This window comes from Danio rerio, chromosome 8, assembly GCF_052040795.2.
Source record: "Danio rerio strain M-AB ecotype USA chromosome 8, GRCz13ab, whole genome shotgun sequence".
Classification (NCBI taxonomy): Eukaryota; Metazoa; Chordata; class Actinopteri; order Cypriniformes; family Danionidae; genus Danio; species Danio rerio.
In genome coordinates this window covers 53,054,007-53,079,646 of record NC_141028.1, presented here as the reverse complement: position 1 = coordinate 53,079,646, position 25,640 = coordinate 53,054,007, and the positions used below count along the sequence as shown (strand labels likewise).

The following is a 25,640-nucleotide window of genomic DNA, read 5'->3' as shown; positions in this document are numbered from 1 at the left end:
GTCAACTTACACTAACCCTGACCCTAACCCCAACCAAAGAGTCTACTTATAATCTAATGCGAATTAGTTGGCATATAGATGCAATGTAACTTATATTCAACAAACAGATCATCAAAATAAAGTGTGACCGAAACTTTTAATCAATTTAATCGGGTACAAAAAAGTATTTATTTAAATTGTAGTAATCTGCATTTTGTTTAAAAAAAATCCATATGAGGCATCACTTCCTCAACCTGTAAACAGAAGCACGGTTGTTTATTAGTGAGAAGTCATGGTATCAACAGAACCTCAGAAAAAAGCGACAGAGTGAAGAATAAAAGTAAGACACCCAGAGTAAATGTCGGAAATTAATTCAAGCGTAACAGGAAAAAAAGCCATTTGAAAGCAAGATGACGATCATAGTGCCGCCAATTGTAATAGAGTGAAGGAACTATGACGTCAATTTGTATGCAGAAAACCCGAGTTAGCATTTTAGCAGTTCCAGTTCCCTCGTCCCAAAGCCAATGGTTTTTTTGAAAGAGATTTTCCATAATTCTTTTAAATAAGGTTGGTGGCTACAACAAACTCAAGACACTTTAACGTTTTATTCTACAACATAAAACACATCAGTTACATCACACTTTTGATTTTTAAAATTGGTTACGCTTCTTCAAAAAGACGGTTGCTATCAAGTTGCTAAATGAGACTACAGGCGATTGTACATCATCGATTATATTATGTCATCAAGCTGAACTGGTCTGAAACGCAGCTTGCTTGCATTGGACATTTGGATTAGTCTGCATATTTATTTGTTTATAATATAAAGCATGGATTATAATATAATAAATCGAGAGATTAAATCTTTGTCATGGATCATGTTTCCTAAAATAAGCAGATGTAACAAGCAAGTGCCCTGAAGTCAATGTAGTAGCCTAATGTTAGCTTTTCTGTTCTTGCAACCTGCGAAACTTGACGAATGGCTATGCGTTTCCGGTCTGACGCATTCGCGTGCGTATGAATGGAAGTCTATGGGAGAAAAAGCCCAGTGTGACCACAGCTTTAAACTGACTGACCAAAATTACAAAATGGCAAAGCGCATGCAAGTAGCGGCTTGATGCTATCTGGTGATAAGAGCAAATCTGCAAATCACAGCACATTGTTAGCTGACCAATCTGAGCCTTTTGAGGGCAGGATTTCGGAGGAACTAATTAATTACTATTTAAGTAAGATATATGATTTTCTAACAAATGAAGCATGAGCACAAATTATTTTGCATTTTCTAAACACAACCAAGCCTTAAAAATACACTCTAGACCACCCTTTTAAATAATATCTAGCCCCTAAAGCCAGATCCTATTAGAAAATATCTGTTTCTCTGCAAGAGAAGAGACAGCAACCCAGCAGAACCACCCAGTACCTAAACCCGTTAACCAGTACAGAACTGAATTAACAGTCTTTGTTCAATACGAGCAGAGTTTATTGAATAATCTTAGTTCTGTATTTTTTACTACTCAGACTCCGTCTAGACAGAAAAAATCAAACAAATGTTGATATACCACAAGCTAGAGCAAATGGAAAATTACTATTTCACAACATTGTCCTGCGAAATTACAGACCTTAAAAGGGAGACATTCCCTTATCTCTTACTAATGAAAACCAAGATTCCCTTGAACTCAAAAAGTCATAAGATTATAACAATAAGGAACGGAAAAATAATAATAAAAGAACAATCACTGAAAAATAGTTATAATTTAATTTAAAAACAATAAAATTGCAATAAGTAATAGTAGTAGGAGGAGGATTCATTTGTGACTTTTTAGCTTATTTACTTACTTATTTGGCTGGTTTCTATTTGTTGATTAACCTGTTTCTTCTGCCTCATTCTGGCCTCTACTGAACTGAACTTACTGATGGAGGATCATCCACCAGTAAACCCTCAGGCTGATGAATAACAGAGGCTGTGGATGGAAAAGCATTTTTTTTCACTCTCATGAAACCTCCAGGCCACTTACCTACCCATTAAAGAGCAGCAGATGCACTTAATTGCTTTTGCTATAATGTAGTGTTAGTGTACGCATGCGTTTATTTTATCTAAAACCCATCAATATATCACAGTCTGGCAGCAGTGGACACAGCGACCTCCCTTTCAGCAAAATACAATTCAACAGGTAGCTCCAGGATCACCCACACTTGACCTGGATTGATGCTCAATCACTGAAGAAAATGCATCTAAAGGTAAGACTAACTTTAAATATAAAATTTCATCTTATATACAGATGAAATATAAGATATTTCATCTGTATATAAGGCAGTGATTTATTTATTGCTTTCATACATGCCTTGATCGATTGATGTTATGTTGTCTGTGTATATACAGTAGTCATTATTTGAAGTGGATCCTCAACTTTCATCAAGTTGTTTTAGGACAGTTTTGAAGAACTCTTTTGATCAACTTCAAATCTTGTATAATTTGTGTGTGTGCGTGGTTACTTCATTAGGTACACTTTACTAGTACCGTGATTGGATCCCCCTTTGCCTTCAGAACTGACTTAATCCTTCATGGCATAGATTCAACAAGGTACTGGAAATATTCCTCAAAGAATTTGGTCAATATTGACATATAGCATCACACAGTTGCTGCAGATTTGTCGGCTGCACATCCATCACCGTAATCACCCGTTTCACGACATTTCAAAGGTGCTTTATTGGATTGAGTTCTGGTGACTATGGAGGCCATTTGAGTACAGTGAACTCATTGTCATGTTCAAAAAACCAGTCTGAGATAATTCATACTTTATGACAAGTTGTTATTCTGCTAGAAGTAGCCATCAGAAGATGGGTACACGGTGGTCATAAGGGGATGGACATGATCAGCAACAATACTCAAGTAGGCTGTGGCATTGACACGATGCACAATTGGTATTAATGGGCTAAAAGTGTGCTATGTAAATATTACCCACACCATTACACCATCACTACCAGCCTAATCTGTTGATACAAGGCAGGATAAATCCATGTTTTCATGTTGTTGACACCAAATTCTGACCCTACCATCTGAATGTCACAGCAGAAATCAAGATTCATCAGACCAGACAACATTTCTCCAATCTTCTATTGTCCAATTTGCTTACCTCTGTTGTTGCGAGTGATTATTTGAGTTACTGTTGCCTTTCTATCCGCTCGAACCAGTCTGGCTATTCTCCTCTGACCTCTGGGATCAACAAGGCATTTGCGACACAGAACTGCCGCTCACTGGATTTTTTTTTTTTCGGACCACGCTAGAGATGGTTGTGCATGAAAATCCCAGAAAATCAGCAGTTTCTGAAATACTCAGACCAGCTCGTCTGGCACCAACTACCATGCCACATTCAAAGTCACTTAAATCACCTTTCTTCCTGAAAGCTCGGTTTGAACTGCAGCAGGTCGTCTTGAACATGTCAACATGCTGTTGTTGTGACAATTTTAAGAGTTTTACGGACAATAATGTAGTTACTTAGACTTCAAATATGGGTTTAGTTAAAAGGATATTACAAAATTCTTAGGGTGCTTTCACATCTGTAGTTCGCTTCATTTGGTCCGGACCAAGGGTAATAAATGATACATTGTAGCATCTTCTGCCTTCTTTGGGTCGTTTTCACACCACACTGCTGGCTTTGGTCCGAACCAGTTGAAACTAACCAAAATGCAGTCATCTGACAAAATCCACATCTCTCATTGGCCAGATGTTGTTGAACATATTTCCTAAACTGCTTATTGATTGGTCACAATTCACGTGGGGGAAAATGCCAGTGAACTCCCGCAGGTAAACAAAACCTTTTACTCTGGAGGGACGACTGCGCTGGCTAATTGTATCCCTGCTTTAGACAAACTATACATTACGAAAATGAAGCGCGGCCGCGGCTGGAAAGCAGTGTTTAATGCATTGCTCGTCACTTCAGGAGGAGGCGTGAATTAATTTAGCTAAAGTGCGACATGGTCATCTTGCGGAAATTTTACCAACGATCCATCCGGTAATGTTTTCCCTCTCTCTCTCTGTTGGTAAAGCGCTGTCAACAAATATTTTTCTTCCATATTCCATAATGCACAGCGCATCATCCTACGGCAGCTCCAGGGTTCGTTTGAAGGCATACGCTTATTTGGTCCGCTTTTGGTGCGCACTTGAGTAAGATTGATGCATTTGAACCTGCCCAATTGAACCGTACCAAACGGGGAAACGAACTCTAGTGCGATTCAATCGAACTAAATAAGGCAGGTGTGAAAGCACCATTAAACCTTGGATCAAGGACTGATGCTCTATTGAGATATTGAGTTCTATTGAGTCTTGAAGGTTGGGATCTGTGTATCTACTCTCCAAGTCCTGAATGATAGCTGCCTCTGCATCTTTTATGGTCGGACTGTCATCTTCTAAAGCCTGCATGGAATTTTAGAATCATGGTCTTCAGAGGATCAGCAAGCGTATATGAAATATACATTTTTGTCACTATAAAGCAAGTATACATGAGGGTAATTGTCAGAAAAATACAAAATATATTTTAAATATAATTTATTTTTAGGTTACAATAGGTATACTAATAGCACACTTGAATGAACTTCATTTTTTAAGTGTATGCAGAACCCCGTGGACTGGATGATAAAAACCAGGGGCTCTCCTCGGTTGGTGCTTGCAGTTGTGTGTGTGGCCCTGCTACTGGATAACATGCTGCTAACCGTTGTTGGTAAGTGTTGGAACATGAATACCATTTGTATATACTATATTATTTAGCCTATGTACCTGTGTGCCACTTTGTATAGATGATGATTTTTCTCAAACTCTTGATTCTCATGTCAACTTTTATTCTCCCAGTTCCTATCATCCCAGCCTTCCTGTATGCCACAGAGCACCAGGCACAAAAAAACCCACCTACCACCCCCTTTGAAGCTCATCACACAAACACTTCCCTACTTTCTCTCTACAACACCACCCCTTACAACACCAGTGTCTCTTTGAACTTCACAAACTTCTCCAGTGCATCTAGCACTAATGAAAATTTAGGAGTCAATAGTAGTTCTGCTGACTATGGGTGTAAAGAGGACAGTGATTTTTTGGAAGGGGAAAATGTGAAGGTTGGATTATTGTTTGCCTCCAAAGCCATGGTGCAGCTATTGGTAAACCCGTTTGTGGGCCCGCTGACTAACAGGTACTGTACAAACTGTCACGCTTTGTTCAGTCAAAATATATTGCTATTTAGTTAGAATAGAATAATAACAGAGGACTGAACTGTCTGACTCCTGCCTCTTTTAAAGGATTGGATATCACATACCAATGTTTGCTGGGTTCGTCATTATGTTTGTCTCCACAATAAGTAAGTTATAACTCTGTATATGATGCAAGTAATAAGAACTGCAGTGGTTGTTCAGGCCAAGATCATGAACGGTTCATTCGTTCATGTGATTCCACCAGCTGCCAAAAACTCTTAGTTGCGACTCAACTTAGTTCAAGTTCATTTATTTATAAAGCGCATTTAAAAACAGCCACAAGAATGACCAAAGTGCTGTACATAAAACAAAGTAAAATAAAAAACAGATTCTAAAATTATTAAAATAAGCCAAGAGAAACAACTGAATAAATCTAAAAATAAAGCAATAGAAAAGACTATTAAAATAACATTAAAAGGCCAAGCTGAATAGGTAAGTTTTTAGGAGTGATTTGAGGAGCTCTGTCAACCGGGGGGAGCTCGGAGTAGAGCCGCTGCTCCTCCACATCGAGAGAAGTAGGCTGAGGTGGCTCAGGCATCTGTTTCGCATGCCTCCTGGTTCCAGGCATGTCCCACCAGGAGGAGGCCTTGAGGAAGACCCAGGACATGCTGGAGGTACTATATCTCGGCTGGCCTTGGAATGCTTTGGGATCCCCCCGGAGGAGCTGGAGGAAGTGTCTGGGGAGAGGGAAGTCTGGAGTTCTCTCCTAAGACTGGTGCCCCCATGACCCGCCCCAGATAAGTGGATGAAATGACATGATGGAGCCATTCTAATCTCAAGGGGCCAAGTGTTCCATAACCTTGTTTATATTGAATCCAACCAGTGTTGGAAAACTTACCACAAAAATAGAATTATTGTAAATTTACATAATTAAAATGGCATTTAAAATACTTTGTCTCAATAAGTAATTTAATTGCTTTGACTTAACACTACTTAAAATCCATAAATCTCCATACACAGTAGAAAATAAAATTAAATGTAAAAGTTTATTTTACCTTCTTTTGTCTCCAACGTTTCAGCTCAAAACACCTATCAGATTATTTATTATACCTTTTAGATTTTTCAACTCTGAGCATCTTGTAGCTGTTTTCGTTGCCTGTGCCTTTAATCCTAGTTTTCCCCGCCCACTGTTCCCATGTGCCTGTTTGAGTGTGCCTCAATCTCCACTTTAACTGTGTCAGATAAACAGCACAGTGACAGACATGAAGGAAGCAAATCTCACGTAATGTTTGTACTATAAGTATTACTACAACAAAAGCTTTAGCAATGAGTTTTTGATGTGGAGTTAATTCCAGCCTTTCATTTATTCCTGGTTGCTTTGTGCATGTCCTGTCTTGTTGAAATGATTATAAACATTTCTACAAAGACAGGTTAATACATGGCTGTCAATCAATTTGGTGGGCGGGGAAACCACACTTCTGCCTCACGTTGCGGTGGGCCTCAAAATGGGAGGGATTTGGATCCTATTTTAACGTCAGGAAGTTTCATATCACCCTAATATGACTAGACGCACTATACCTACACGGTTCTGTACTAATGACACCATATTTCTACATAACATACAGTATATTGACAAGTTTTTTATTTTATTATATCTTAGGCATGTGCAATTGTTGGACAAATCTAACACTCTAAATATAAATAAAGAAATAACAAAAAAAAAAAAAAAATATATATATATATATATATATATATATATATATATATATATATATATATATATATATATATATACACATGCATACACACACAATTGATCTGCTTTCTTTGAATGTATACCTCATAATTTCATTAACAAGTAACTCACTCAGTTAAACTCTTAATTTTCCTAAAAATGTGTAATCATCTTGATAAATGATTTTGATTGCTTTCTCTACAGTGTTTGCCTTCTCTGGGACATACACACTTCTGTTTTTTGCCCGCTCATTGCAGGGAATTGGATCATCTTTTTCCACAGTTGCAGGTATAAAAGTAGGCCTATATGTGTTATTCGTGCATGCTTGCTTTAATGTATTGAATGTGTAACTTCGAACTACACATGATGTGCTTACAACTGAAAATGAATATTGTGAAGGGGTAAGGGCTTTGTTTTGTGCATCATTCCCTCACAGCAAACTAATCGTAAGGAGGACGTGGTTAAGATGTCAAACTGATTTCAATCAAAGTCCCTTTCATGGAAAGTCAGTTCACTAGGCGGCCATATTTGCAACCTTAGTCCTATCTAAATTACATTACTTTGACCTTAGTGTTACGACCTCAAACATGTCTAGGGCTGAAGTCAAACATAAAAATTATAGAGAAAATAAATAAACAGTTAGCAGGTTTGATTTTTAAATGACCTTTAAGGTTCTTTTATTGTGAGAAGGTGGAAAAGGTTTGTATTTACAATAAACAAATAAATGAGCGCAAACAAAAAGCTTCAGGGCTGAGCAAGGCCAAAATAACAAACAAAACATTTACTAACTCCACCCCGAAGATAACTTACCTACTGAATCAAAAATAAATGAAGGAAATAAATTACAAATACTACCCTTACTCCTTAACTAAACGAAAAAACAGGAGAAAATCAGTGTCAAAGTAAATGGCACTCAGCCCCTACGGCGCTCAGCTCACAGCTTTATCAAACAGTATTTGACAGTCACAAAAAAAAATTGGAGGGGAGAGGAAAAAGGGAGAGAACACCTTAATGTTCACAATTCATAAACAACCAGAAGCACTATGATACGTTTTCCACACGAACGCCACACTCTTAGAAAAACTCTCCGTCTCTCCCCCCGGCGATCTGACTCCGTCGGTTCCTTTTCAAAAGATGCTGACTTCTCCCAGCACCAACCACAGCGCACGCACGCAGCACGTCCAATTAGGGCGGGGTAACCTGGAAACAGGAACGGGACAGAACAAGAGAGGGAAAAAGAGAGACACACACACACACACACAGCAGCACAGAAACAACCCAATACGCTCTTGCGTAACATTAGTCCTATCTAAATTACATTACTTATTCAAATCAACAACAAATTTTGAACTGACCTGCCCCATTATTGTTGTTACTTAAGGCCTAATTACAGTCTGCTTTATAGACCTTTTTCATAGAACGCAAAATTACCCATTATGCTTTGCGTGTATGTTTAAGGAGGATGCTTCGATCTTCCAGACAGCAGCTTGATGCGTTTAAACATTCACATTTGGACAGCTTTGAAATGATAGTTTCTATGTTGGGCAAGCTACATGGAAAATGTAGTGAGCTAAGCTATTAGTTACTCTACTTAAAATGTAGCTTAACTACACTAAAAGCAACCCCCTGAGTAATGTAGCAGGCTAAGCTAAAAGCTACATAGCAGTTTTCTTTTTTTAATTTTTAAATCAAACTTTAATCTGAGTCAGTTCTGTCTTAGTAATCAATAAAACTGCCAATAAAACATGTGGCATAATTGGTTAGTTCAGTTATTTAATGCAAAAAAAAAAAAAAAGCTTTTCCAAACAGAAACAAATTTTGACAGACAGCAATAACAAAACATTCAAGAAAACCAGGTGTTGCACATTTAAAATACTATAATAATACTATACAGTATAAATACTATAGCAATTTATATTTAAGGAAAATGTATAGAAAAGTGGGACGTGTTATTGTATTATAGATATTTACTGATACAGTTTTTTTGTGTGTGTGTGTGTGTGTGTGTGTGTGTGTGTGTGTGTGTACAGTGGGCATGGAAAGTTTGAGCACCCCAGGTAAAGATTTATATTAATGTGCATAAAGAAGTCAAGGACAGATGGAACAATCTCCAAAAGACATCAAATTACGGATTAGACATTATTTTAAAATGTCAAAAAAGTTAGATTTTAATTCCAGTGCATGCTATAAACTCAAATTTTTGCAGACACTATTTTTTTGTTTTCTGTTATTTCGAAAATGTAAATGATGGAAATAAAATCTAACTTTTTAGAATAGCAATTTATGCTATTTAAATGGAGCCTTGCTAAAGCTAAAGTGAACATTACCTCTTTAGTTCAAATATATAACCAATCCAAACAAATGTGATTCTCCAAAATGTTAGACACACATATCCCTACTGAAAAAAACTGCTTAAACCAGCTTAGGCAGTTTGGCTGGTCAACCAGGCTGGTTTTAGAGAGGTTTTGGCCATTTCCAGGCTAGTTTCCAGCCTGGTCTTAGCTGGTCAGGCTGGGGAATGACCAGCTAAAACCAGCTTGACCAGCCTAGCCAGGCTGGGAGCCCAGTCAAAACCTATGTCCAGCTTTAACCAGGCCGTTCAAGCTGGTTTTAGTTGGATTTAGCTGGTAATTTTCCAGCCTGACCAGCTAAGACCAGGCTGGAAATGGCCAAAACCCATCTAAAACCAGCCTGGTCAACCAGCTAAACCAGCCAACCATCCTAGGCTGGGTTAAGCTGAATTTTTCAGCAGGGATGTACTGTCCCACTGACACATTGATTAAAAGAGTGGCACAGACTGAAAATAAAGTGGCATTTTGAAATGATAGAAAATCATACCCTGGTAAATATTACACAATACAAACACTAAACTGCTCCCAGTTAGAATCAACAAGCAAATGAGCCAGCATAGTATCAGTAACATACTTTTACTGGTACTTTTTAGAAATTGCATGGCTTACATACCTGTTACATTTCATGCCAGTAATATGAGTACAGTATAACAACTGACAGGTCGGGACCACTGACGCTATATTTCAGCATTTTATGTGACGACGGACACTGAATTAAGACAGTATTTTTTTCTCGCACTTAAACCGCATCAGACAAGCATAACTGCTAACACACATCTTTCAAAATCAACTTGTGCATCACAAAAACACTCCACAAGCTGCTAAAAACGATACTCACAGCCACATTCGAATTGATAATTCCAGTTGAGAAATGCTGTAAATTCTAAGCATCTTATCGGAAGACGCTGGTCACTATGGCGTCTTCCATGTAGCAATGAAGAAAAAAAATCTATAGCTGGTTCACGAGTATAGAAACACTTTAAGGACAGAGACGAAACTTGAGCAGATTGGAGGATGACATTGAAAGGACACGATATGGGATGGGATGGGATGGGATGTTTTTTCTTCTGTCAAAATTTGATCCCAGGTCGGAGCGGGTTGGGTGGTGTAGGACTGGCGGGGTAACATTGGTGCCATGACCTAGATGGGAGTGAGGTTTTGGGGGGTGAGTGTAGCAGAGGCCAACTAGTGAAGTGCTGTGCAGGTAACCCTACTCCTCTGACCTCTAACGGTGCTCTAGCAACAGACACTAGAGGCCATGTGTCACGATGGAGATCCTTCGGTGTCCAGAGATCGCTGGTTCTCACACAATAACCATGGACTACATTTCCGCCTTTTCCTGGACTACATATTCAGACATGCACTTCGCCCAGACACCCATGCTCACTCATCTAGACTGATTACACTCGCAACACCTGAGGACTTTCAGAGACTGATTGCATTCACTACATAAGCCAAACATTCACCCTTTCAGTTTGCTGAGTCTTGTTTATCTTAAATGACATTACAACGGGTTATTCCTTGTCTTGTTCCCCATGTTTTACCTAGCCTTGTTTATCCTTGCTCTCCTGTTTAGCCGCCTGCCTTCTGACCTCTTGCCTGTTTATACGACTACGATTCTGGACTGCCTGTACATACCCGTTAGCACCTGTATTGACCATTGCTTGCCTGACTACGATAAAAGCTGCATATTGGATCCAAACCTCCAGTTTTGTGTGTCATCCCCCCCAACATTACACCATGGTCTTTAGCCTCCTCGGTAGAACAACTGACTTCCACATGGAAGGTCGCCTGTTCGATCTCAGCTTGGAGCGCGTTGGGTGGTGTAGGACCGGCGGGGTCACACACATAGTATTCATCAAACAACAGGGCTCCCCTGGACCCCTCCTTCACAGAAAAAATGTGGTTATAAAGACTGACGATTGGCTATTTCAACTGGAAAGTGGGACTTCCTTCCTATGCCAGCCATACTGAGCATTGCACTTTTCCCCATTCATGCCAGTGAATGATCTTTGTATATCTGTAGTCTTTGTTTCTAGGCCTGCTACACCAAATGGAGAAATGGCCAGACTTTGATTAAAGATTACCTAAACAAACATTTTTGTTTTAGTGAATAAACTTACATGGAATATTTTTAAACTAAAATACATGTGCGCTAGCAATATAAACATTGTACATTTTGATTTCACACAGACTTTAACATTAATTTTATTTCTAATTTGCTAATATAGAGCTTAAAAAATCTATGTATATCTTTCTAGGTTTGGGAATGTTAGCAAGTGTTTACACAGATGACAGTGAAAGAGGAATTGCCATGGGGATTGCACTGGGAGGACTTGCCATGGGAGTACTTAGTAAGTTAATACAGTACTAAAATGGTATTTGTTTTTCTGTAAAAAAAACTAATTGCCCGCAAGAAACGTTTTGACAGTAGAAAAATGTGTTTGTTTCAGTTGGAGCACCATTTGGCAGCATTATGTATGAATTCGTTAGTAAGAGTTCTCCATTCCTTGTCCTAGCCTTCCTGGCTATGTTTGATGGAGGTAAGATATTAATAAAACTAATAATGAATACGCCCCTTTGGCTTGTTACATTTGTTTAAGTTGTTTTAAATACCCAAAACACCAGCCCTTCAGCTCTGCATACTTCAGCCCTCAAAAATATCTCCCACGGTGAGTAATGTTCATTTATTAAATTCTGATTCATTTCAATTTGATAGAGCAGAAATGTTAACGCTAATACATTACATGTTTTCTGTTCAGAGCATGGAAGGAACGCCATTATTTATCCTGTTAAAAGATCCCTACATACTCATTAGTGCAGGTGTGTGTTTGAACTAAATTAGTTACATATTCATACACAGACCCCAGATAAACCCATTTAAAAGATTGTCATGGAGGTGTTGTAGCGGTTTCAGTAATTGCATGGATGCCTCCATGAAATTGTGACCATATGTTTTGAGGTGAACAGCAAAAACAATTTGTAAATGAAGGATGAAGAGCTTGTTGAATTAATGAGTAAGATTATGGTTCCTGTATATAATTACAGGGTCATTGTGCTTTGCAAACATGGGGGTTGCCGTTTTAGAGCCCACTCTTCCTATCTGGATGATGCAAACGATGTGCGCACCAAAGTGGCAGCTTGGTAAGAAACTCTTTTCTAAGTCAATAAAATTTGACTGTGACAACTTCATTTCCTTCCTTTCATAGGTAATTTTCTTTAAATACTATTTGTTTCCTCTGTTAATAACATAATTGTGCAGTAGTTTAATTGAAGACAAACAGTACATTTTGTAATTAGGAACCTCCTCAGTGAGAACTAAGTGAGACAAATGTCATACAGATTTAAACCTTCTAAATTCTTTACTTCAGACTTTTTTTTTACAAAGTTAGAGTACTCAATGCCAACCAAAGCCATACCAAACATGCAACATAGGCTATATATATAATATATAGTAAATAAATGCAGCCAGAAATGTGTATGGCTGCATTTTTTCATAAAATAATTGCTACAGTGCGGTATGATGACATTCTGTTTCGTGATTACCAGTTGACCGCTTACCTCCTTATGAACGGCTTTCCCGCTGTTACCAGTTCGACCAGTAAGCTCGCCATGTAAGTCAGTGGACTTGAAATGCAAAGAGGAGTTGACCACGATGACGCGGTTCAAGTAAAGCGAAGAACATTTCTAGAAAGCGGACAACACAAAATTAGAAGATAAAAAATAAGTAAATAACATGAGAGGCAGCCCAGTAGGTAGTGCTGTCGCCTCACAGCAAGAAGGTCGCTGGTTCGAGCCTTGGCTGGTTCAGTTGGCATTCGTAGATTTCCTCCCGGTGCTCCAGTTTCCCCCACAGTCCAGAGACATGGGATACAGGTGAATTGGGTAGGCCTAATCGTCCGTAGTATATCAATGTGTATGGATGTTTCCCAGAGATGAGTTGCAGCTAGAAGGGTATCCGCTGTGTAAAACATATGCTGGATAAGTTGGCGGTTCATTCTGCTGTGGCGACCCCAAATTAATAAAGGGACTAAGCTGAAAAGAAAATGAATGATTAAATAACAGTGAGATTGTGGTGAAATCTGAAAAACGTGGTAAAAATCAGGCAAGGGCTTTTCTTTTTCTGGATTGCTTTTTAAAACTGTCGATTGGGATTAGGAAAGTGGGTGGGCAGGTCAATCAGTGCTTTTGAAAACACTATTGGTTGGGTCAGTCAGTCGACAGTGGCCTCTAGTGGATTCACGTGGAAACAGCAGGCGCAAATGGCATTCACCAGAGAAATTCGAGATCCAAAAGTGTACACAGCAGCCTCTGACAAATTTGCCAAAACAAAAACTGCAGAAAAACTTACCTCCTGGAATGGATTTAGTGCTCTCCAGAAATCTATATAGCGGTACGTTTTCAGAATGAGCCTGGGTTACAAACAGGAGAACAGGGACATGCCAAAAGACCAAAGAACCTGACACTTTTAACTGAACTGACTAAGGCCCAATCTCAATTCTACGTCTTAGCCCTTCCCCCTACCCCTCATTTTGCGCGTTTTCATAAAGAGGTAGGGGTGTCCCTATTCTCTTTAGCTTGAAGGCGTAGGGCTAAGGGCAAGGGGTAGAAAGCCCTACGAACAAAGATTTTTCAGAACCACACTTGAAACCAAGTGGTAAGAAAATTTCCCAGAATACACCAGCCAAAACGGCAGGATCGCAGCACCCAGAAGAAAGATCCACAAATTAGTATTTTATTATTTCATTATTACAAATTTTTACAACAAACTAGCATGTGTTTTAATATATTCATAACCGTGTTCGTGTTTTACCGGCATACTTTAAAAAAAAAAAGCTAAAATAATAAACGTTAAATTTGGCGATCTATAATCCATAATCATAATTCCTGTATAGCAGTCCCACAACATTCTGACACTCGATGACACCCAAATACCCTGTCGGGAAAGTCTAGTGGCTGGAAACGACCTTTTACAGTGTGCTATTATTTTATTGTTGTTTTTGGTGTGTTTTTATGAATGAATATGGCCACTGTGTAAATGCGCAGTATAGTTACAACTTATTGCGACATTAGATTGTTGTGGTAACATAATATTTGCCTTCAAAGATTTCCTGAAGATAAATACCAAAAAATAACACAGTAACAAAAAATAACAAAAATACAAAAACAAAAAATAACAAAAACAAAAAATAACAACATACAAGTAAGATCGCGATGACATATGATGATGTTTGCAGGTGATGTAGTGCTGTCCCAATTCTTACAGGTAAATTTTTAAAACCCTTCCCCTTTATCCTCGGTTTTAAGGGGGAAGGGTTAGGGGTACAAAAATAGAATTGGGATTGGGCCTAAATATCTACTATACTAATACTATGCTATACCATAATCCACCCAAAGCATTAATCTAAAGACATGGTGCTCAGTCAGATTTTAATGCTCATGTGCATAAGCACACTGGGCAAACTCTCTGGGCCCTATTATACACTCGGCGCAATATGGCGCAAGGCGTTACGCAATTGTTATTTGCTAATTTCAGCTTGGCGCAAGAGTTGTTTTGACATTTTGCGGCAAGCTGTTTGAATTGCAAATGCATTTGCGCTCATATGTGCACCCATAGGCGTCTAAAAAAGCAAGCGCGTTGCTATTTTGAGAAACTGTAATAGTCTTTTCTTTAGACCAAAACACTTTTACACCATTACATACTGCTTAATACACAAGATGTGAAGCAATACGCAAATATCTTTACATATAAAAAATAATTAAAATATTAAGGATATATATATAGGATATAATAAGGATATATATATATATATATATATATATATATATATATATATATATATATATATATATATATATATAGGATATAAATATAAAGGATTAAAATATTACAAAAAAATATTATTTTCTAGCCTACATGAATTTGCTGAAAAACCGAGAGGGTGCTCGCTGCAGAGCCATTTGAGGAGAGCTGAGCTCCAGCGAGGGGGAGCATGAGCTGTCGCTCCTCCTCCTGTAAGCTGTTTTAATGCGTACACCAACCCCACCCCTAACCCTACCCCCAGTGACATCACTCGTAGAAGAAGTGCAAAAAAGGTGGAGCTCAAGCTTAAGCTCCCCCTCCCTGGAGCTCAGCTCTCCTCAAATGGCTCTGCAGCGAGCACCACTTGGAAAAACCACTGCCTTGAATCCTTCATCTCCGGAGGCTTTTTCAGTTCATTCAATTTGCTTTTGTATAATGTTATTATTATTAGCAGTATTATTTATTATATCCATATTTATATTTGTTTTATTAAAAACAAGCTTAGATTTGCCTACCTGTCAGGTTTTAGACCATATGGGGCAAAGCAGGTGTATTTGGAAATAACTCAGTATTTTGAGCACACTTCGTTATTACTGTTCATTTATTTGTTTGCTGGAAATTAGAACTGAATTTAGAAATAGTTTTGAAACAAATCTTTGCGCTTAACAAACTAAATAAATTATTTATAGGCTAATTGCTGTCTGTGCGTAAAGGTTTCCCTATCCACGAGAGCAAAAGCGAAAGTGAACTTACTTTACGTCATGTAAATAGCAAATGCGCTTATGGCACGACGCAGCTGGCTCTTAAAGGGAATGATGAGACTCTGATTGGTTTATTCTCAAAACACACTTATAATTCATTAAGAAAATAAACTCAACCCTTTTAGAGCATGCGCCACGGCGCAAAGCGGATTTTCCCGTCCTGAAATTGGCAAAAATGCATTCTGACACGCCCTGAAAGCGTTTGCGCACTGAGTTTTGCACTCTGCGAATGGACCGTCAAAATAGAGCCCTCTATGGGTGGGAGTCCATTCTAAATGACTCAGGACAGTAATTTGAACAACTAGGTAATCATTTTGAAGTATTCATGCAAAAATACAGAGTTTGTGAATTAATACACTAATGCTGTTTTGTATGCTACTGATTCAATAACAGACTAATGTAGGACTCCTGAGAGGGGTCATGCATTGCATATGTGTTATTTGGCTTTTTCTGTACACTAGCATGGCGGTTTCCATCCGAGAGATGTAGACCTAGGTGGTGCTCATACTTATATATACATTAACCACTAAAACTCTTTTTTTAACCTCGGTATGAATGTCACGGTACGGTATTTATTGAATCATTTACAGGAAAAACAAAACTTATGAAAATACTCCAAAAAAGTGTCAATGACATACAAATTAGCCATCTATCTGTAAGCTTTGAAACAGGAACTTCAATTTTAATGACAAAAAAATTATTAAAACATGTAAAATAATATATTGTTGAAAACTCAACACATTCAACATTTAATCACTCACTCACTCACTTAGATAGAGATGGGTTTTAAGGAAAATTATCTTATAACTATAATCTGGTAAAAGCTGGTATCTCTAGGCATTTACAATGTCCCCAGTATTAGTCGTATTCCCCAACTTGCTGGCATGTGCACACATAGGGCTCAACCTGTGCAGTGCACATGCCCTTTTGAGTCTTGGATAGAAAGTGCCCTTCCAAAATGATCAAGAGTGCCCCCTGCGACGCGACACACCCTCCGTCCCGCCCTTCAGTAGGCGCGCAACAAAACCGATTTTGAGTATGCGCGCTCAATCCACCCTAATATACATCCCTAATATATATATATATATATGTATGTGTGTGTGTGTGTATACATACTTATATATATATATATATATATATATATATATATTAATTTTACTGGCTTCAGTTCCCAGGGGATCAAGCACAAGGCTCTTTTTCTGATCCGTGATCCGGAAAGATGGCCTGTAGATTGTTGTATTACAATGTAATTTTGTATTATTTTAGATTATATAATCATCATCATGTTTCACAGCTATTGTGAGTAATTTGTACTTACCACCAAAATCCAGTGACCAGGTTCATGAACGGCTTCCAAAATTACCCCATACTTCGTTGGGTCACACTAATACAGATAACATTCATTTACAAAAATAGTGAATAAGACCTATTTAATGACAATCCAACTAAAAAAGCAACCCCCCACCCACCGCAAACCATGTGCCGACCTTCAGTCTTGAATTTTTTTCCACCTATATCCTTGTCATCTTAAATAAATCAATATGAAAGGCCTTTTTGGCCCTTGTTTCATTGTTTACTTTTACTTTTAGAGCAAAGTATGCATTCATGACCTGTTTGCCAGAAAACAAGTTAGTATATGAAGGTAAACCAGTTAAGGATAGCAGCTTTAACTTGCATACAAATTATATACAATACAATTAGACAAATGTGTTGTTTATTCAGCTCACCTCACTTTCAAGCTGTTCACTGGGAGCTGTTTTTGCAATGTCCCAATAAAACAGCTTGTAGGTCCCCATTCGGTACAGCAGGGCATAAATAATAAATAAACTACAAAAAATATGAAGGGTAAGACCAATTTATTTAAAAACAATAAAAAAAGAATAACAAATCATAGTCATAAGTCATAAAATATTTCAGATTCACATAGATAATAATACATTATCATAATATTTCTTTTGGCCTTTCCAGGCATCTTCTATGCCTTTGTGTTAGAAAAAGTAATTGAAATAACTTCACCGAAGTACACAAATGTACATATATATATACATATTTATAACTATATTAGAATAGTAACAGATTATTTTGTTTAAAAAGAAATGTAGTTTCATAATAGTTACATAATTTTTTACTTTAAAAGTGGATGCATCAGAAGATGATGGAAGGCAAGCAGAGTTATGAGCAGCTCAAAGAAGAGGTGAGCAAGTGGCAAAAGGAGAAGAAGATGGAGAAGAGAGAGCAGCCAGATGAGAGAGAGCAACTGGAGGAGAAGATTGAAAAGATGGAGCAGAAAGAGCATCTGGAGAACAGAGAGCAGCTCTAGGAGAGGATTGAGCAGGTGGAGGAGAGAGAGCAGCAGGAGGACAAGATTGAGAAGCTGGAGCAAAGAGAACGGCTGGAGAAGCTAGAGGAGAGGGAGCAGCTGGAGAGGAAGATGGAGGAGAAAAAGCAGCTGGAGAGAAAGATGGAGTAGAGGGAGCAGCTGGAGGAGAAGCTGGAAGAGAGAGAGGAGCTGGAGAAAAGGTAGCAGCTAGAGAAGAAGACTGAGCAGATGGAGGAGAGAGCAGCTGAAGGAGAAAATGGAGAAGCTAGAGCAGAGAGAGCAGTTGGAGGAAAAGCTAAAGTGTAGAGAGTATAGCTGGAGAAGTTGGAGCGTAGAGAGTATAGCTGGAGAAGCTGAAGGAGAAGATGGAGGCGAGAGAGCAGCCAGAGAGAAAGATGGAGAGGAGAGAGTAGCTGGAGGAGAGAAGAAGATGGAGGAGAGCGAGCAGTTGGAAAAGGAGATGGAGGAGAGAGAGCAGCTGGAAGAGAGACAGCAGGTGGAGAAGAAGATGGAGGAGAGAGAGCAGCTGGAGGAGGAGAAGATAGAGGAGAGAGAGCAGCTGGAGAAGAAGATGGAGATGAGACAGCAGCTGGAGGAGAGAGAGCAGCTGGGGGAGAAGAAGAAGAGGAGGTTGCACTCAATGGCTTAGAGGGTTGCTGATGTTGACATCAGCAACATCAGGTACTCTTGGTGTCTCCTCGTGGTGGTGCTTCAGTTGGTCTATGTTAATCTTTTGTGTTGATCGAGCCTCCAAATCCAAAAGATCAACACTCTTCCCTTGTATTTTGGTCATCACAAAGGAACCAAAATCAATTTCTTCTCCACAGCTTTGCTCTTCCTTTGCAATGAAGGCTAAATTGTGCCTTCTTTGACAGCTTTTTTCTTGTCCTTGCAATAGATTTATTTACATTATCTTCAACAATGTTCTTGATTTTTTTGTCGTTCAATGTCAATGGCAATGTCTTCACTGAAGTCCTTTTCAAATGAACCATCAAGCTGTGGAAAAATTGTAATAAATAATTTAGCTAGCAATGATATAAAAATAATCCAGAATATATACAACAAAATACCTCAAAATGTTCAGGGACTTCGCATGGACAGCGTGCTTCTCTCCCAAACATCAGGTAAAATGGTGAGAATCGGGTGGTCAGCTGCTTTTTTGTTCGAAGTCCAAACATAACAGCATCCAAGTACTGGTCCCAGATATTTGGTTTGTCTTCTACCAGTTTAGATAGGACCCTAATGTTATATTTGTTTTTACAGTGCTAAAAGAAGAGTTAACTTATGAGGCCTAAAGTAAGTTATCTTTAGTGTGTGCTTTTATTTGACTTACCTATCATGCAGAACTTCCCAGCTCGTCGTTTCAATACAAAAGGCTGCTGTTTGTTAGCATATTTTGGATATTCTCCCAAAAAAAGAAACTGTTTTAATGTGTTATATTTGTCACCATCCATGACTCATTGGTAGCGCAGCAAGATTTGACTAAATCAAATAATTGTGCGCAAATTCATTAATGGATGCTGGACAACCCACGTGATCTACGTCTGCAGAATATCAACTTACCATACTTATTAGGAAATCATGTATATATATATATATATATATATATATATATATATATATATATATATATATATATATATATATATATATGTATATGTGTGTGTGTATTGTTATTTTTTATTAATATTCACATAGTTTATACAGATTTTTTCAGTTTATATACACTACTAATACCACAAGGATATATAAAATTTATAAATCACTAACAGTAAATGCGAAAACAACGCTGTCTATGGTCACCTTTAAAATCATACTTGGTGACCCTGCTGTATTTCTGTTTCTGTTCATTTCATGTCAAAGACAGCTGTTACAGTGCAAAGCTGAGGGGGTTAAACACCACCAGAGTCAATTTGGAGGAGGAAAAAAAAAAAGATTTTGGGTAAAATATGAGGAGCATCAGAATTATTTGACTATGAAACAGCCTTATCATATTTGGTGACCCTGCTGTATTTCTGTTACTGTTCATTTCAAGTCAAAAACAGCTGTTACAGTGAAAAGCTGAGGGGGTTAAACACCACCAGAGTCCATTTGGAGGGGAAAAAAGATTTTGGATAAAATATGAAGAGCATCAGAATTATTTGTGTTATTATAAAAATAGCCTTATCATAGTTGGTGATTTCTGTTGCTTTTCATTTTAGGTCAAAAAAGGTTGCTACAATACAAAGCTGAGGAGATTAAACACCACCAGAGAGAATGTGGACAACATAACAGTGGTTTAAGGGAATTAAAAGAGCATATAAGAATTTGTTGACAAAAAAAAAAAAAAGAAACGATCTTATGTGACTCTGCTGTTATGTACATATATAATTTCATACAGTTTTTATAATATTATAGTTTATATATATATATATATATACATATATATATATATATACATATATATATATATATATATATATATATATACATATATATATATATATACACATATATACATATATATATATACATATATATATATATATACACACACATATATATACATATATATATATACATATATATATATACACACATATATATACATATATATATATACATATATATATATATATATATATATACATATATATATATATATATATACATATATATATATATATATATATATATATACATATATATATATATATATACATATATATATATATATATATATACACATATATATATATATATATATATATATATATAATAGGCATTCACGCAGTTTGCATAGGTTACGCAGCCACGCCCCCTGGAACACAGTTTTCGATGGTCACAGAATATGGTGTAACACCGGCAAACGAATGATAATCTTCCGTAAATCGTGCGTCTCCCTCCCCCTAGTCCTTAAATATGTAAATTTACGTTAAATACAACTCACCCACACTGCTCAGGGACATCGCACGCACATGCCTACACCGCTCTTCTGATACGTTGCGCGCACACGCCCCCACCAATTTTCAGATACGTATCAGTAACTGGAACAGCATTCTGACAGGCAAGTCCTACAGATTCGAACAGGGCAAAACAAAACACAGAGGTGATCACTACATTTATAGCTGTGGATATGAGAGGTCTTCATCGGTAGAGGAAATTTCAGGTTTTAAGAAAATGTTAAATGTAATAGAGCCCCGTTACATTATTCCTTCATAAGCCCATTTCAGTTAGACAATTCCTGTTTTCAGATCCACTAAAATGGCAGGTGACAGTCAAATTAAGCAGATCTGTGCTGTCCGAGGAAAAGGTGGACACTCATCTTTCTGAAAATAAAAAAATACTTAAAAATAGATTGAAACTGAGCTCCATATAAAAACTAAATTGTTCTTTTCTTTTTATTTGTTTAACTACTACATTATACTTATTTTTATAAGCTGCTTTTTGGTTTGAGTATAAAGAAGGATTTGTTTTATTTGCTGCTAAGCAGAAACCCGAGAAGTATAGCTCTATCACTGTTTAAAGTAAAAGAAAAAAAAAACAGGATCATACTTTAATCATGTTAGTTTTAATACATTAAAAAAATTAAATAAGAGAAATCCTGTTTTTTTTTTTTGCGCTTTATCGAAATTATACCGAATCGTGACACCACTGTGTCGTGTCGAACCAAACCGTGATTTTTGTGAACCGTTACACCCCTAATATATATAAATATATATATATATATATATAAATATATATATATATATATATATATATATATATATATATATATATATACTTTGGTGGGGTAATGATATAAATTAAAAGGGGGGGCCTTGGCTTTTAATCCGGCCCTGATCAGGAATTGACGATTTTGTTAGCTTTGACTCGTTGGATGGAAACGCTGCTTTATTTGCACATCTTTTATGCTATATTCCAGTTTTGCACATAAAGTTAATTCACATTTTTGGATGGAAACATAGCTACTGAGGACCACTAGATAAAATACATATGTTTTATGACAGCAGCTGAGAGGTTCTTGATGGTTCTGACCTGTATTTTTTATGTTTATTTTTATTGATTTTTTTCTGTGATTTTGGTCACTGTTATTGCAGGTGTGGCTTTCCTACCAGCCAGTGTTTCATACCTCATCGGAACCAACCTTTTTGGGATACTGGCCAATAAAATGGGGAGGTAATACATTTATTTAAGTTCTGGTTTTATTCCTGAGAAAATGCAAAATTTGTAAAGCCATATAAAATTGATAAACACACAAGATCTGCATCATGTCTGATTTAGGTGGTTGTGTTCCATGGTCGGAATGTTTATAGTTGGCATCAGTCTACTCTGTGTGAGTATATCAAAGTTGAAGTAGTAGTGCATATATAAGAATGATGCTAATTATAACAATTTATAAATTTGTTGTAGGTTCCTTTTGCCAAAAACCTCTATGGCCTCATTGGTCCCAATGGTGGTTTGGGATTTGCAGTTGGTGAATATTATTACGACTTACTCCGCATAGTTGCCATTGTATAAACAAATCACTTTCTGAAATATCTTCTTTTGTGTCACGCAGATGAAAAGACACACATATATTTTGCATGTATTTAAATACATAACTCTATCGCATGTTTTTGTCAGGTGGAAATATTTTTTTTAACAATTTGTCTTTGTAGGAATGGTGGATACTTCTATGTTTGCTATAATGGGTTACCTAGTAGATATCCGACATGTCTCTGTTTATGGAAGTGTGTATGCCATTGCTGATGTGGCCCTCTGCGTTGGATTTGCTGTTGGTAAATGCACATTATTTTCATTACTTGAATACCTTGAATCAAGTACTTGTATAAATTTGTAGCAATGTAGACAGGTGTTAAACTTACTCTTGCTTCCTGTTGCAGGTCCATCTACGGGTGGGGCATTAGTAAGAACTATTGGCTTTCCAAATCTCATGGTGATCATCGGCATAATCAATATCTTGTATGCACCTCTTTGCTTCTTTCTCAAAAATCCTGCAAATTGGGAGGAGAAGATGGTGAGACTCACACATGTGATTGTTCCTGCATGTTTATATTTTAGCATTACATTTTAGCAGTATTTTTGCAAATGTTCTGACATGTTTTGTTCTTCAAGGCGATTGTAAATCAGGAGTGTCCGTTGCATATGAAGAGCTACAATACAAGTGGGTACAGAGAATTCCCCTTGAGTGAGGATGACAGTGAGGAGGACACTGAAAATGCATGTGTAAATAGTCATAAAGAATTTATGGATCATCAAGCCTCAACAGTCCTCAAAGGTTTTAAGTGAAGTTTACTTATAAACTAATTTCAAGAGGATTACGCGCTTATGATTGACCACAGCTGGTCCCGTCTTAGCGAACACATGGTCTACCAATCAGATGAATACAAACACACTATAAATGACCAGATTTTCTTACCTTATTTATCACCATCTTTAAAAATCCTCCCATCTACCCCTGCTCCTGTCTGTCTTTCCTATATTAATCCAGGACAGGGCCACACGGCAGCACAGTGTTTAGCACATCTAATAGACAATCTAAACATAGTCATCTTGGCTAAAACATGGTTAAATTTGGGCTGTCAGTGAAAATCTAATAGACGTCTAAGAATAGGCCAAAACTGGCCATCAAATAAACAGAAATAAAAGACCACACATATAAAGTCTGCCTAATCTGTCTATTTGACGATTAGTCTACTTTTGGGCTATTTTTAGATGTCTATTAGATTTTCACTGACAGCCTACGTTAAGCCTTGTTTTAGCCAAGCTGTCTACATTTAGATGTCTATTTAGAGGTCTTTTAAACACAAAATTGTTAGCTAGGCACTGTTGCCTACCAGCAAGAAGGTTAAGCCATGCAGCATAAGTAAATTGATTAAACCAAATTGGCATAGTTAATGAGCATTTAGTTCTAAGCCTCCAACGCACATATGCCAACACTTTGCGGTCTATCACACCTGGGAAACTTTTAATAGTCTATAATAGCCCCAAAGAACTAACTCAGGGGAGCTCTTAGGACCTACCTGAGCTCACACTCCCCCCTCTTGCCCTATGAAACAGGAGGAAGCCCTTGGCTCGAGGGTCTTCTGAGCTCAAGCCTCTCTCCTGGGACAGACACCCCTATTGTCAATCATCAGCTAAGTGTGAACTCTTGAAATTTTAAATAATGCAACTTTCCTTATGCTCTTTTTTCACATACAAATGGTTAATGTGGTAGTCAGTTGTTTTCTTACTTTTATGTAAGTGTTTGTATCATGTATCTTGTCATACCAGTTGGTTTGGATAAAATAAACCTGATTTGATTGTTTTCATTGTGATGCCATAACATTCATTTTCAGGACTTGCATGCAAACAATAGAAAATACATTGTGAGATCCCTTCTCTTGTATTTCTCCAGTGAGACACCTTTTTTGGGGATATGCATCAGTTATAATTAACTGAAAGATTTTCATTTACTGGTTAAAATACACTAAAAAAGAAAGAAAGAAAACAACTCTTTATTTTGTGGGAAATTAAATGTGTGATGAATTATAGCAATTTTGACAGAAGGATTAAAAATACTTTACAAAAGAGCCACCACAACAGGCTCTGAACTCTTCCTTGCAGTAGATGTATTTTGTTAGAATAAGCTCTGTCTTCAGCTTACTTCTGCAGAATACTGGATAGGGGTGTCCAAACTCGGTCCAGGAGGGTCGGTGTCCTGCTGAGTTTTGCTCCAACAAACCTGCCACAAAGTTTTTAGTATATATATATATATAGCCAGTTCAAAATGAATTCTAATGGGACACTAGTTTTAGGGTTTGAATTGATCATTTCAGTTTTTCATAAACATGTTTAGTGAACATTCATGCCATCATGGGGAGAACATGCCAACTTGTCCAGTCAGGACTCGAACCAGCGACCTTTTTGCTGTGAGACGACAGTGGTAACCACTGAGCCACTGCGCCGCCATTTGTAAACATGTTAAGCTTGATGAACTTTCGACATTTTTAAAACCCTAGATATTTATCAGATTCAGAGATGAAGGCTGTAATACTAATGTTGTCCACAAGAGGGTGCAGAAGTATAACAAATACTTTTTAGATTTTTTTTTTACTTATTTTTATGAGAATACAACATTGCATAGAGTACAATACAGTGTAACATTATTATTATTATTATTTTTTTTTTTTAATGTTAGACTATCAATTTTGTCCTGTGCAGAACAAAAAGCATCCATAGGAAAAGAGAGAAGAAAGAATAATAGGTTAAAAAGATTATAAAACAATAATAATTATTATTTAAAATAAAAGAAAGTGAAGAAAGGAAGAAAAAAGTGGCCTTGTTCTCTGAGACTTCACGAGTTCAGTATGGTTCATTATTGGAGGCATGACAGGACAGCATCTCTTTAGGAAAATTGTTTTTTGAAGTCATAATGCATGTTATTTGTTCCATTTGATATAGTTCCCACACTTTTTTAATCCAAGCATTGTATGGTGAAAGTTCAGAATTTTTCCATCTCCATGTGGTATAGATCATAGTTTAAAGACTAAAT

General features: G+C 37.3%; 1 protein-coding gene across 2 annotated transcripts; it reads left to right on the top strand.

The window, feature by feature from the left end:
* Nucleotides 1–1,936: 1,936 nt before the first annotated feature.
* Nucleotides 1,937–24,575, top strand: slc18a1 (solute carrier family 18 member A1). 2 transcript variants are annotated; one of them, XM_087265484.1, is made up of 16 exons: nt 1,937–2,214; nt 4,583–4,694; nt 4,823–5,156; nt 5,263–5,321; nt 7,094–7,177; nt 11,502–11,594; nt 11,694–11,783; nt 11,869–11,912; nt 12,003–12,063; nt 12,289–12,384; nt 22,204–22,282; nt 22,388–22,439; nt 22,517–22,580; nt 22,765–22,884; nt 22,990–23,123; nt 23,222–24,575. In XM_087265484.1, the coding sequence occupies exons 1-16, from the start codon at nt 2,203–2,205 to the stop codon at nt 23,393–23,395; spliced, it is 1,608 nt and encodes a 535-aa protein (XP_087121610.1). In that variant the 5' UTR covers nt 1,937–2,202; the 3' UTR covers nt 23,396–24,575. The 2 variants fall into 2 exon arrangements, with proteins under 2 accessions (XP_087121610.1, XP_087121611.1); XM_087265485.1 differs by having other exon boundaries at nt 2,104–2,214; nt 4,592–4,694.
* Nucleotides 24,576–25,640: the final 1,065 nt, after the last annotated feature.

What these genes read in the sequence shown, in the direction of transcription:
- slc18a1 (XM_087265484.1), top strand. An exon ending in CCTCAAAAATATCTCCCACG is followed by an intron (nt 11,913 to 12,002) that starts GTGAGTAATGTT and finishes TTTTCTGTTCAG; the next exon opens with AGCATGGAAGGAACGCCATT. An exon ending in CGCACCAAAGTGGCAGCTTG is followed by an intron (nt 12,385 to 22,203) that starts GTAAGAAACTCT and finishes CTGTTATTGCAG; the next exon opens with GTGTGGCTTTCCTACCAGCC.